Source organism: Palaemon carinicauda, chromosome 14 (genome assembly GCF_036898095.1).
Source record: "Palaemon carinicauda isolate YSFRI2023 chromosome 14, ASM3689809v2, whole genome shotgun sequence".
NCBI classification, from domain to species: domain Eukaryota; kingdom Metazoa; phylum Arthropoda; class Malacostraca; order Decapoda; family Palaemonidae; genus Palaemon; species Palaemon carinicauda.
The window spans coordinates 124,511,795-124,526,696 of NC_090738.1; the positions used below are offsets into that span (position 1 = coordinate 124,511,795).

Below are 14,902 nucleotides of genomic sequence, written 5' to 3' on the forward strand. Positions count from 1 at the left end.
ACCTTCCATCAGGACGACATAGCTGAGCTCAAAAAGTTCAATGACAGCATTTGGAGGAGAAAGAGGCGACGTCCGCTCTCTACAAGCCAGAAGAAAAAGTGACGTAGCATCACAGCTGTGAGAGTATACCTAGGTGGCTGGGTATCCCCCAGCGACCCCCTGCCTACCCAACTCGAGTGGTTAGGCAGGGTTGCCAACTCGCATTTTAGACTAATGACTACCTTCCAGCTTCGCCAAAAGATAATCCACAAATAACGGCTGGTTTCTTAGTATGGGAACAAACGATATTCTATGTATACATACTTGAACCACCGAAAAGGTTAGATCAACAGTTTACTGTAATCAAAAAAGCCTAATCACATAAGATCTAGTACGTACCTGCATGGTAATAATATCCTTATGACATACATCATACAATAGGCAAACTCCATTTTCTGTTAGGCTGAAATTGGGTTTAGTTGTACTGGTCATAGCTGTATCCTCAGGAACTGAAATAATGATAGTTATATTAACAACATGGCTAAAATTATACTTGTTAATAAACACTAAAAGTGCTTGGGTGCTGGCCATATGTATGTACAGTATGGTCAGTCTATAGGACATGCCACTGTCAGTAATGAGTGACTTTTAAAACTTTAATGTTACCTGATGCACAAAATAATGCATATTATCATTATTATTAATAATAGCTAAGCTACAAACCAACTTGGAAAAGCAGGAAGCTATAAGCCCAAGGGCTACAACAGGAAAAAAATCGCCCAGTGAGAAAAGGAAACAAAGAAATATATAAATTATAAGAGAAGTTATGAACATTTGAAAAAAAAACATTTTAAGAACAGAAATAACATTGAAACAGATCTTTCATACATAAACTAAAAACTTATAAAAAAACAAGAAGAAGAGAAATAAGAATAGTGTGGCCAGGTGTACCCTCAAGCAAGCATAGGGAATATCTAAACAAACAAAAAATATGAAAAAATTCGGAGATAATTCATAATTTTCCCTAATCAATACAAACCCGTAGCTATTTATATTGGATATTACTTCCAATATAAACAGCGGAAGGTTTGTTAGTATGGGAACAATTTCCTAATCTTACAAGTCCTAGGGATAGGGCAAGGGGACTGAGAGCTCCCTCTCCTCTATTTTTATTCCTGTGAAATAAAGAGGAGCTGCTGATGAAAGAGTGACAGCTCCCTGCAAACTAGTTTTGGGGTGTCTGAATGTGCGTCGATGTAGTACGATAGACAGTGGCATTACTAAAGGTTGAATTTTGGGGGGCTGGTGCCCTAACAGCTTGATATATTTGATGTGATCATTAGAAGATAACTTGGTAGATGAGCAGGAGTGACAAAAATGAAGTATTGCATGCGTATTACATATATTTATATATGTAGCACATTACATAAGATACTATGATGAAACTATCCGCTGCACATACAGTGGAACCTCTACATACGAATTTAATCCGTTCCAGAACCAACTTCGGATGTAGAAATTGTTCGGATGTCGAAACGAATTTTCCCATAAGAATACATTGAAATAGGATTAATCCGTGGTTGAGCCCAAAAACCTATGATAACTTCTTAATAAACTACTACACATAATTTTCCCATGCGAATAATGAACACTAAATTAGATAATAGACATGTAAATAAGAAGAATAGACATGTAAATAAGAAGAATTAGCAAAAAAATGATAAGAAACGGGTTTTTAGCGTCACTTTACCTTAGAAACTCCAGCGCAGGTGTTGTTCGTCTTTGCTACGCAGAGAGGAGAGAGGAGACGGACGGACGGCGAGGAGGTAGAGAGGTTAACTACGATAAACGTAACACTACCGTAACTTATTCTAACTTACACTAAGTGAACTTTAACATAACTTAGCTTATTTTCTTTTTATTTTTATATTTTATATTTTTTTTTCACATTTTCTTTTTTTCTCTTTGATGATTACGTAATTTTAATCACTATCACTTACATTTAAAATTGACTGAATTTCTTTTGCTTCACTCTTTTCCGTTTTCTGTGTTTCACTTTCTTCCGCTTCACTCTTTGGTGTTTTCTTCGGTTCACTTACATCCTCTTCATCGCGAGTTCGCTTCCCAGTTTTTTTAAAGAAAGCATCGATAGATAATTGCTTGGTACGGCTTTTCAGAATGTTTCGAAAGTGAGTTAGGCAAACATCATCGAATTGAGAAACTACACGACAAACCTGCAATTTCTTTGGATGGTATTTGTCGATGAAGTCGACCACGTCTTGATATTTTCCTAACACCTCTTTTATTTGCGCTGAACCTAACACATGTTCTACCTCCTCGCTCTCTTCCTCGTCATCACTCATGTGCTCCGACATAGCATGGAGTTCCTTGAGCTCATCCGTCGTCAGTTCGTCGTGATGTTCGGCGACGAGTTCCGTAACGTCATCTGCGTCTACCTCCAGACCCATGGACTTGCCAAGGGAGACGATTTCCTCTACGGCTTCCGCTGCACCGACCACGGGATCAGGTTCGGGGTCAAAACCCTCGAAATCTCGGGGAGAAACTGCATCAGGCCACAGCTTCTTCCATGCAGAATTGAGGGTCCGTCGAGTTAATCCCACCCAAGCCTGATCTATGATCTTCAAGCAGTGCACGATGTTGAAGTGGCCCCTCCAAAATTCACGCAAAGTTAAGTTGGTGCTTTGCGTGACATTAAAGCACTGCTTGAATAAGTGCTTGGTGTACAGCTTCTTAAAATTAGAGATGACTTGCTGGTCCATGGGCTGGAGGATAGAGGTGGTATTTGGTGGAAGATACAGCACCTTTATGAACTTGAATTCATCGAAGATATCATCTTCAAGTCCGGGGGGGTGAGCGGGTGCATTGTCAAGGCATAGCAGGCACTTTAAAGGCAATTTCTGCCCATGAAGATACTTCTTCACAGAAGGACCAAAAACTTGGTTTACCCATTGTACAAAGAATTGCCTAGTGACCCAGGCCTTCGAGTTGGATCGCCAGAAAACATGAAGCTGATCCTTATCGACGTTGTGTGCTTTAAAGGTCCTAGGGTTCTCCGAATGGTAAACAAGCAAGGGCTTGACTTTAAAGTCCCCGCTAGCGTTGGCACATAGAGCAAGAGTCAACCGATCCTTCATTGGCTTATGCCCAGGCAATTTCTTCTCTTCGGCAGTGATGTAGGTTCGACTCGGCATCTTCTTCCAAAACAGCCCGGTTTCATCACAATTGAACATCTGCTGCTCTACGTAGCCTTCTTCCTGCACGATCTTTTCGAAGTTCTTAACAAAGTCAGCTGCAGCCTTTGTGTCCGCACTAGCAGCCTCTCCGTGGCGAACAACTGAATGAATCCCGGACCGTTTCTTAAATTTCTCGAACCAGCCACGAGATGCCTTGAAATCATCTGAGGAAGGCTCGGTTGAACTCTCCCCAGCATCACCCCCAGAGCTCTCCTCCTTCAAGTCCGTAAAGATGGCGTGCGCCTTCTCGCAGATAACGGTTTCGGTGATGGTGTCGCCAACGATCTCTCTATCCTTAATCCACACTAGTAGAAGTCATTCCATCTCTTCTATGATAGGGGTACGGCGTTTGGAAATTATAGTGATCCCCTTAGAAGGTTTCACTGCTTTAATAGCTTCCTTCTGTTTAAGGATTGTCGAGATCGTCGACATATTACAGCCATACTGTTTAGCAAGTTCACTCACGCGGATGCCACGCTCATGTTTTTCAATAATTTCCTGCTTAATTTCTATAGAAAGCATTTCCTTCTTCCTTTTCTCACCACTACCACTGGCAAAACTAAGCCTCTTGGGACCCATACTTTACGTAAATTATCGTTAATGGATGCACGTAAAAAATCACGATTAAAACACAGTTAATATCAGAACGCACAGAGCACAACCGCAAGAAGCCGACGAGAACAGAGGACTGACCCAAGCCGCGCTAATTGAGCGTCCCTCCGAGGTCGATGTGCTGCGCTATGAGCACCGACTACGCGTACGAGTATTGTTTACTCGTACGAGTATTGTTTACTTCGGGTGTCGAAAAAAACATTCGGGTGTAGAGTCGGAACGTGTTCGAATTGTACTTCGCGTGTCGAAAAATTCGGATACAACCGGTACGACGAAAATTGCTTACTTCGTGTGTCGAAATAAAATTCGGGTGTAGAGTCAAAAATTTGCTCGAATTTTACTTCGGATGTTGGAAAATTTGGATGTAGATACGTTCGGATGTAGAGGTTCTACTGTATACTTTCGTGTATTCTTACAGAAGAACAAAACTTTTCAAAAGATAAATTAACACAGAACTATTTCTCACATCCCAAAAAAAGAAATAAATATAAAATAATGAATCATATTTTACAAGAAGTATATATATTGCATATAACTTGATGAAATTAGCCTTACCTTCCATTACTGCCTCTGCTGCAAAGGTCTCTTGCTTCCTGCCAAAAGCAGAGAGCTGAGTGTTGGTAAACTCATCTGTTTTTAGCTCCTTCACCAACATTGTTTGAGCCTGACCATGATCGAATATGATCGTCTCCTTAGGAATGGTATCATCCCTAATAGACGCCTCAGAATTCAATCGCACATAGCAGTAAGGGTAATTATCTATAGAGGGATAAAACTCCAAATCTGAAACCAGTTTAGAACCTAGTCCATCACCAATACAAAGGTACCCTTCAGTCATAACCATGTGTTCTGCATAACGCCAAGGGTTCATAGCTGAGCAGTCCGGTAGACTTGAGACTGGTGGAGCATTGGACGTTGATGGCTGTAGTAATTCCTCGATCTTCGCCTCCAAACACTCTTGAAACTTATTTTCAAAATATACTTTCACGGAATCCATAAACTCCAAATGCCCAGTAACCATAGGGGCAGTCAGAGTCAGAGGAGAAGTCCCAGACGATGCCGGTGTAGCAGAATCAAAGGCCGGGACAGGCAAGGGGTTGGTAACTGGAGTAGTAATAACCTTCTGACTATCGTTAGAGTCCTCCGAAGCTTCCGTAGTCAGTAAGATCCTTTCATTGTCCGACGAATCGGAAGAGGTTGTTGACATGTTGTCAACATCCAGATTCATGTCCTGAAGCGCGTCCTGGACTTCTTGATCTGCAATATCCAGCTGTACCGTCGGGAGTTGCCCCGCCAATATCTGATGACCATACACCGTGGTCAAATCAGCCATGGGAAACAGGAGATCCCTCATTTCCAGTGAAGGAAGATAGGGGGCATCTTGCTGAGAGCTCTCCTGGAATCCCGAAACCCAGGTCCTGATGGATTTCTGGTCCCATGCTTTCTCATCTTGAGATTTGTTGGTAGCATGGAATCCAGAATGAAGGAGATCTTTACATATGCTGCAGTTGGATGGTTCCCAGATAGGAGTGGATCCCTTCAAAACATGGCAATCAGCATGTTTCCTGCAGGTCTTGTGACCACAAGGCACCTTAACCCGCCTGGTGCAGGTTACCATCGAGCACTCCATGCCGTCAGCAACCTGTAAAGATAGAAAAATTTCAATTAGTATGTTACCGTCACATATTTTTTTTTTTTTATGTATCTTCACAATGGAAATATGAAATTTATTTCCTCAAAATGGTAAATATTTAAAAAATATACACACCAAATAAATAATTCTACCTACTACTAGCTAAGGTTACACTATAATGGGAGCTCATGCCAAACAACTCAGAATTCTAGCTGAATTCCAATAATAAGGTAGAAGGGAAAGAAAAAGTCATACCAATAGAACGCTTTTTCCCCAAAATCAGTTGATCAGACAACCTAAGGCGGCTATACCAGATACCTGCCGACCTAAGTCGGCTAACAGCTTTGGCTATAGAGGCAGCTGTGTACTACCAACATGGGCCCATGGCCTAATCTTTCCCTACCCGGCAGGTACACTAACGTAACGTGGCAGAGAAGTGCTGCTAAGTCGTCAATCGACAGACAATCCCAAAGGGAAATCGTCAATGGGTAAAAGGAAGGAGGTAGGCCAGATAAACTTTCAGCTGGTAGAGCTAACTGCCACCTACCTAGTTGTTAACATCAAGAACTATAAAAAGGAGGGAGGAAGCCTGCCCATAAGCTCAATACAAAGAATTTGAGAATTCAGTGAAAATCCTGACAACTATACTAAATCTTCTTTAATGAGGTGCATTTGCACTGACTCGCAGCGGTGCCCTTTTGGCTCGGAAAAGTTACTTACTCTCTGATTGGTTAGAATTATCTCGTCCAACCAATCAACGATCGGGAAACTTTTCAGAGCTAAAAGGGCACCCCTGCGAGTCGGTGCAAATCTGCCTCACTAAAAAGAATTGACTATAGGTGGTATCCAATCGATCAATTTAGAGAATAATGTTCCTCAGATATGATTGAAAGATATATTATATAACAACTTCCTTATAAGATATCGTCAAAAAATATGCTGGGTATGAATAAAATATTTTTCAAAATCCTTTAAACTACTGTACTGTACTCCAGTGTAACGAAGAAAATTGCCAACTAGAATAAGGGAGGGAAGTCAGTCTCTTTGTTTAAGACATTAGGCTATGGAGAGTCTAATGCCTAAATCAACTCAGCATAACAGGTTAGGGTAAACCTAACCCTACACCAAGTGACAGAAAAGAAAAGATCTAGGCTAAGGTGGAACGCGGCCGAGAAAATCCTTTGGGTTAATAGTGCCAGAAACCCATGAAGCCAGACCTGGAAAGAAGTGATGAGGGGAAAACTCTAAAATAACTCAATATTAGTAACATCATCAAAATAGATGTCATATATGAGGAATTTTGACATAGGAAAAACCTATTTTTGGGTGATATAGCCATTTTGTCCTGATGGAAGTTCCTCTAGGCAGCTTCTACTTGGGAGATTTCTGCAAGTGATATACCAGAGAATTTTACCTATGGAGGTATCATGGGGTTACAACCCTGGAGGACAGCCTGATTGAAAAAAGGAAACAAATATTTTGATAAAGTATAAGGATTTAATTAAACCAAGTGAGTCAAGGGCTGAAGGAATGTTGCAAAGACATCTACGCTAAGTGGTGCCTACAGTACACTGCGTCAGATGAACTGAAGAAAAGAAAAAGGGGATGAAAAAAAAATGGATACATAGAAGGAAATGGCCCACTGCCTTATATCAGAGAAATGTATATGGATAAGGTAATCCTTAGAATGAAGGCAAAGTTAAATTCATGCATCAACTAGAAGTAAATTTCAGGGGGAAATACGCATATGATGTGTGTGACCTATGCAAAGAAGAAGATGATACCGATCATTTATTTCCATGCTCAAAATTTGGACAGCTAAAGGAACAAGATATAAGCAACCTGGACATGAGATCAAACTAAGGCAGAGGATATTCTAACATGTTAAGAAAAAGAAATGGACATGGCCAGGACATAGGATGAGAATGACGAACAATTGATAGACAGAATAGGTCCCTAGATGTATAAGAAGCAGAAAAGGAAAAGAAGACAATGAATTGACGAACTAAGAAAGTTTACTAGCGTGGACTGGCACGAAAAGACCATAAACATACGCAAGTGGAAAGACATGTCTGAGGCCTTTGCTCTGCAGTGGACTAGTAACGGCTGATGAAGATTATGTTGCAGGGAGCAGGTTGTTTACACTAGTAGGGTCACGCATCTGAAATAAAGAGCTTAAAAATACCAAACATACCAACTGCCACTTACCCAAAAACTAAGGACAGTAGCCTAGAAGGGTAAGGTGGCAGGAAAGGCAGGCCTATCTGTCAATATTAGAACAAAACTGAATTTGTACTAAGGGACCGACAACCAGTGCTGCCAATCCAAAAACTAAGGCTCAGAATAGACAAAAACAGAACATTGCCTATCTTAATCGACAGCGATCAGACCATCCTGTATTGAATGGGGTTCCCCTGCTGTATGGGACCGGTGTGACAGTTTGAATGATCCCCCGGTCTCAGAATTCTCCTTGACATTGTATAATGGTTCTTTTCCGCCATTAGCTCGCTTTGCTCGCATGAATAAAACATCAAACTCGTATGTACTGGCAAGCGGTAATGTTAAGCTGCGCACGCTAACATTACAAGAAAATATAGTAATTTTGTATATTATTCCATGCTAATGTAACCTAGGAAAAAAACTACTGTTTCTTACAGAAAAAATTACGATCTCTTCAAAAATGACACTCGTTTCCGTCGCAAATGAATAGTTTCAGAAATATATATACATCTATATCCTACGATAATGGGGGACCCCCAGTGGGAACTCGGGGTTTTGGGTGGGGAAAACATACTGGGGAAACGAATTATAATTGTTTTCCTATAGTAAATAACGTGAATTAAGCGAATTTGATGTTCATTTCAATGGGAAACAAACAGATCAACCAATTCGGATAACTTTAAGATGCACGGTGTCACTTCTCTTACGAACGAACGATAACATTAGCAACGTTACCAATAATACACAGTGTTACCAACGTTGACGTATGGTACACAGAGTTACCAACGGCACGTTGACATTACTAAAGATAGTAATGATTGATATTTCCATAATTTAAATAATTTCTCCATATAAGTTTTACTCAATATATAAAATGTACAAAAAGGGCACAGAACCTAACAAACCCACCTAACCTAGCCTAGTAGTATGACAGGTCACAAAATAACATTTGATCTACATCGGACGTTGGCAGCACTGGTACAATCTTTGTAACGGCGCCTCCAAAGTTTATCCAGATATACTGTTTTGTATTTTCCTCCAGTTATTATAATTTCAAGAAGGTAATGTATAGAGAAGAAAAGGCTTGTTTTACGTTTATATATCGATTCCCCAGTATGTTCTCCCCACCCAAAACCCTGAGTTCCCACTGGGGGTCCCCCATTATTGGAGGATATAGATGTATATTTATTTCTGAAACTATTAATTTGCGACGGGAACGAGTGTCATTTTCGAAGAGTAATTTTTTCTATAAGAAACAGTAGTTTTTCCCTAGGTTACATTAGTATGGAATAATATACAATGAAACCGAAAATATAACATCAACCTCGTATGCACTGGCAAACGGTAATGTTCGCGCATGCGCAGATTATCAAGGAGAATTCTGAGACCGGGGGATCGTTCAGACCCTCACACCGGAAAAGCAGCCATCAAAGTAAAGTAAAAGCATCTACACTCTCCCAAAGAGATCCCTTCAAGGCAGCAGTTCCTAGCTACGACGCTTCTATACCAAGGGGGGAGTATCATCCACCACAAAAACCATATGGTTACATGGCAAGGGGAGGGGGGGGGGGAGCTAGCCTATGGCATAGACTAAGGAAGATAAGCATGCAACAAAGCAAATGCGTAACCTAGAATAATTGATAAATATACAGAAAAACACGGGACATTCCTAAGAGGAAAAAGTACTTTTGCTACAGTAAGCGATGTGGTTTTCAACGAATTTGACCTTAATGACACTTAGAATAGGCAAAGAAATTCATATAGAATACTGAGGAATTGAAATCAAGAGCTCCATGCTTCGGCCACGGAAGCGAATCGAAAAACTTACACAGCGAAAAATAAAAGGGGGAGAATCGAAATTCTCAACCAAAACGAAACGTTAATAACTTAACTTTAGCGGAGAAGCAGAAGTAGAAAGATTCATGATAAAAAAACCACAAAAACTTAGCGAAAAACTAAGCACGGACTGCCACAAGCAACCATCATACAGTATCCATTATAGTTGAGTCATAACCTTTGTAACGGCGACTCTGTGGTTTATTTCCTTTGTTATACACTTTGTCTCACTTTGTTTTAATTTACTTTAGAGCTTGACTAACATTTCTCTTCAGGCTTTCCAAAGTTTTTAAAATGATTTTACAATATTCAAATATGTTTTCCTCATTTTCTAATTAAAAAAGTAGGTTTTTTTTTTCATTATGCTTTCTCTATTTTCAGGGTGTGGTCCCATAAGTAAGATGTTCTCGTTTCTTATTCTATCAAGTTTCTTCGCAATCTAGTGTAAAGCAAAGCACAACAATTTGCAGAAAATGCATTATCATTAACTCCTACACAGACAGCACAACTTGCTTACTTTTACTTCTAACTTCAAGGCCCTTTCTAATATACCGGGCTACATCTTTAGTTGGCGATTCTAAATTTCCCATTTTTATGTTATTGTTTCTAAATTTTCTTAATTCATCAAAGCAAAATATATGTTTGGTAGTATCCTCTGCCTCCCTACACAACACACAAAGCCTATCATTACCATTCCTGCTTCTATAATTTTCTTTTAATTCCATCATATTCACCCTTGTTTTCATAAATATCACTGCCTGATTAGTGTTAAGCTCTCCAATGTAGTATCTCCTGTCATTACTATTCACAAACCTGTTTGGTCATCTCTGCTTTCTTTTCTTCTATTTTTCTTTTATTTTATTTCCTAATTTACTTTTTCTTTCCTTTTGAATTCTTCTTACTTCTTCAAATTCAATATCATATTTATTGCATATTTCTATGATACTTTTTTCTCCAACATTCCCCAATACCCATATGATTCGCTTATTTGGTCTTCCACTATCTCCTTAACTCATTTGTCATCTGATGTTATGAAAAAACACCAACTAATGCTTTACCGGCGATGATGGGTAAGTACAGAGGATTTACAAGCCCACACAAACAAAAAGTATGTGGTGATATTACTGTACGTACACTTTGTATTACACAGACAACTTACTTATTACTTGTGAGTAGTCTTCAAGGCCCGACTCCACTACTGGTGCAGCGCTCGTTAAGGCCTCCCTCGTTCATATTTCATTCAACATCTATATTCTTGTCCGATGCAATTTTCACTCAAGTCGTAGCATTCAGTAAATAAGTGGGTTTTTAATTTCTTCTGGATACTATGCAGACTTTCACTGTTCTTGGGATTTTCAGGCAGCTTGTTATAGATTCCTGGTGCACATGATGCAAACACTCTTAAATCGATATTTAAATTAAGTCTCTGCTCATTCCATCTATGTCGATCTACGCTATGTCTTAAAGTCATAGAAGTGTCAATATGAAAGGCATTTAATTATTCATTTATATAATTTAGTTTTCCAAATTGTAGTGCTTGGTATGTCATAAGACATGTCTTGTAAATACTCTTTGCCTTTATGGGCAGCCAATGTAAATCAATTAACACTGGTGTAATCCTTTCTCGTCGAGGTAAACCTTTGATTAATCTGGCAGCTCTGTTCATGACATTTCAGAGTTTTTTTCAATAAATAGTTGGGTAGTCCATAGTATAGTGAATTGCAATAATCTACCTTGGAGATGACATAATTCTGGACAAGCATTTTTGTAGTTTTCTCATCCAAATATTTCTTAATGAAAGTTATATCCTTGAGATGATATCCAGTTGCCCTTACTTCATTGGTAATTTGATCATGAAAAGACAGGTGGCAATCAGTTAAGACTCTTAGGTCTCTAACCACATCTTTTACTACCGTAGTGGTTCCATGCATTTGTAGAGTTGTAGTCGCAAGTCTTCTTAGATCATTCCTCTTCCCTATTAGTAAACATTCGGATTTGTCTTCATTCAGTTTCAGTTTAGCTTCTGTCCAGCTTTTAACATCTCTCATTATTTCATCTAGCTTTCCTTCAGTGTACCTCACATTACACAGGGACATATAGAGCTGAGTATCATCTGCAAACATTTTAAAATCAACTCCGTGTCTTCTCAGCAGATGTGAGAGTTCAATAGTATAAATGCAAAATAAAACTGAACCCAATACACTTCCTTGAGGAACTCCTCTTGTCAGGGGTTTGGTAGATGAGAATGATTTTCCAGTCTGGACACAATAAGCTCTATTTTCAAGATAACCCTAAGTAAATCAGTGCGTCTTCATCTATGCCATTTGTTTAACAATCCTCAAGCAGGAGGTTATGTACTACAGTATCAAAGACAGCACTCAGATCTAACAGGATAAGAATACCATATTTCCCTTCATTCATTAATAAGAGCAACTTATTCACCACTGAAAACATAGCGGTTTCTGTCGAATACAGTCACGTATAGCCAGACTGATTATCTGGAGGGGCTTCAACCATTTGCAAATGTTCAAGCAAACGATCCTAGATTACATTTTCCATATTCTTGGATAGAAATGTTAAGTTAGACACTAGTCTCTAAGAACTTAAGCATTGGGAATCTAGTTTGCCCTTAACCATGGGCTTCACAACTGCAAGCTTTTCAGTATCTGGAAAGATTTTATTCTCAATACTGATATTAACACCATCCAGAAACACTTGTAAGATTCCACTGAAGTTGTCACTATTGACAATGTCAGATATTGGCATAGGATCATTGTCGCAATATGTTAACTTCAAACTACTGATGATGGATTTTATTTCATCCAAATCTACTTAAAGCTTAGTAATTTTCCTTCTGAAGGTCTCATAAATGGAATAAATCTAGTGGAGCCATCATGTTGAAAAGTTTCATCTATACAGTATTTTGAATTTTGTCAAAATGAGTTAAAAATTCGTTAACAAGTTCTTCATCAGAAAACTCTTCTGGTAGATTAGTTTTCTTTTTATTTCCTGTCAGGTTATCTAATATTTTATACAATTTATTTATATTACAGTAGATCCTGCTTCTTCAGGATCCTCAGACTACTGGTTCCTGACATCCTACCGCTCATTGATAACCTACGCGTCAATCACCTGTTCGTACATCACCTGCTTGTCACAACGACCTTACTGTACTCATCGTTAATCTACCAACATCCGCCTTCTAACACATCGCTTGCCAATGTGTCGGTCCTTTAACCCTCACCACCGTTCTGCGAAGCAACGTGTCATGTCGGAAGAGCGTTCGCCCGACTACGTTACTACTTCCCACCTCCCAACCTCTCGTAAAACACTTGCGGAGGTAGCTAAAGTAAGCTCTCCTAAGCGTCAGCGTTTGGCCACAGGTCAACAATCGGTGCTGCACTGGAGTTCAACATGTCAGCATCCACCATGTCACCATTCTCCATCGAGGCAACGCTCACTCCCATGCTGGAAATCTGTCTTCCTCCTCGTATATGGACTCAAAGATGATGCTCAAGTCCTCCTTGATGACCTCCAGACCTGCATAGGGAGTCAGACCAGTCAGCTACCCTAGAGGCGACTGCGACCCATCCCAAGATGAGTTCCCTACCAGCCCAGCTTCGGAAGGAGAACAGGAGTCAGAACACATCTTCTGGCACATCCCGATTTTAACGAGGGCCCTTAACAAGTTGTCCGACCCAGAAATTGTTCCTGGGGAGGGCAAACCGTGTCTTCGGTACTCAGAAGCCCACTAAGTCTAGCGCAGCTCTACCCTGGTCTCTACCAGATGTAAGATCGCCACCCAGCTTTCCGAGTTTTCCTCCTCTCTTGGTTCAGGTTCATCCGCCAAGCTCCTGCCACCTCCTTGTGTTCAGCAAAGGAGGTATTACGAAGTCTTAGACAAACTGCAACCAGCTTTTCACCTTCATCATACTCTGGAACTGACAAAGGGGGTCTCTCTAGAGAGACTCTCCGGTCGTCAAGTTGCGTTCTCGGTGGCGGAAATTCTTAACCAAGAGAAGGATGTAAAGTATGCCATGCAGGCTACTTTGTGACTGGATCTATGGTCAGGATCCTTGGGAATTCTGGTATGGACTAAGGACTTTTCCAAGGATAAAGTACCAGGAAGGCGATGGAAACCTTCCTCCTCTTGGTTACCCATACCATCAAGTTCCTGGCCCATCATGTATCGAACTTGTTGGCCAACACCCTCCTCAAACGCAGGGACTTGGTATCCAAGAGGTTCCATCACCATGTCCCTAATGCTGAGATTGCAAGGCTCAGAAACTTCTCTCTAGAGGGTCCCTCTTTGTTCGAGCCTAGGGACGCCGAGCAGGCTGCAAAAAGGTGGAGAAAGTCCCATCAGGACTCTCTCTCCTCCATAGGGCTTTAATATCCCAGGACTACAGACCACCACCAGCGAAGAAAGGTGTCTAAAAAGCCCTTTCCATCCAAGGATAAGAAAGGCTCAAAGTCCTCCAGGAGAGGAAAACATCCTATAGGGAGAGGCCATGGCCGTAAACTCTAGGATAGGCAACCCCCCTGCTTGTCCAGCAGTAGGGGGATGCCTGCAAAGCTGCTGGGACAGGTGGAAGCAGCTCAGAGCCAATCTCTGGACAGTCTCCGTGATTCATTCAGGGTATCGCGTCCTGTTCTCATCAACTCTCCCTCCCCTGATCAAGGATTCAGCAACGATACACTCCTTTGCGATGGAATCAGCAAAGAGGTTAGCCCTTTGGGCAGAAGTCCAGACCATGTTGGATCAGAGGAACGGACAGACCTCGAGTGATGGGTGGCAGACGAGAATCTGCGGAGAGCTGTAGATCTTCTCGTCCTCCCCTCGGACTTGATGCCGTTTTCAGATGCATCAAAAGAAAGGTGGGGGGCCCACATGCTGCAACCACACGACTTCAGGCATCTGGTTAGAGTCAGAAGAGTACCTCCACATTAATCTCTTAAGAGACGAAAGCCGTCTTTCTGGCCCTTCAACAGTTCCATCAGTTCCTGGTGGGCCACACAGTGGTGGTGATGAGTGACAACACCATAATAGTGGCTTATATAAAAAAAACAAAGTGGTACTTTTTTGCATCCCCTATCCCATATAGCAGTGGAGATACCGAGATGGGACGAGATCCACTTAGTACCTTTTGTAAATTTTAGTTTAAAGTGCAATTTGGTGGTCACCTCATTGCACTTGGGTGTTTAATGATCTCACATGCCTCAGCATAGGGCTATTTAGCCCAAAATTTTAAAATACAATCCATCAGACCTATTCCAGACTGGGTACTCGTACTCTAGAGCGATATCTGCAAAAGAGCGACGTACGTTGGAGCGATTCATTTAAGAGCGATAAAAAAAAATCGGAATT

At 40.7% G+C, this 14,902-nt stretch overlaps 2 protein-coding genes across 2 annotated transcripts in view; both read right to left on the reverse strand.

Annotated features, from left to right (window-relative positions):
- The window catches only part of LOC137653738 (E3 ubiquitin-protein ligase TTC3-like), a 250,667-nt gene extending 240,693 nt beyond the window's left edge, over positions 1-9,974 (reverse strand). The window contains exons 1-3 of the mRNA XM_068387356.1: positions 9,591-9,974; positions 4,401-5,487; positions 379-488 (exon numbers count right to left, since the gene is read on the reverse strand). Coding sequence (XP_068243457.1) covers positions 379-488; positions 4,401-5,475 — 1,185 coding nt within the window. The 5' untranslated portion in view covers positions 5,476-5,487; positions 9,591-9,974. The remainder of the gene's footprint in view (positions 1-378; positions 489-4,400; positions 5,488-9,590) is intronic.
- Positions 9,975-11,132: 1,158 nt separating this feature from the next.
- On the reverse strand, positions 11,133-11,657 carry LOC137652988 (uncharacterized). Its single transcript, XM_068386378.1, has one exon. It carries the CDS (start codon positions 11,655-11,657, stop codon positions 11,133-11,135), a length of 525 nt encoding a protein of 174 aa, XP_068242479.1.
- Between the last annotated feature and the right edge of the window lie 3,245 nt (positions 11,658-14,902).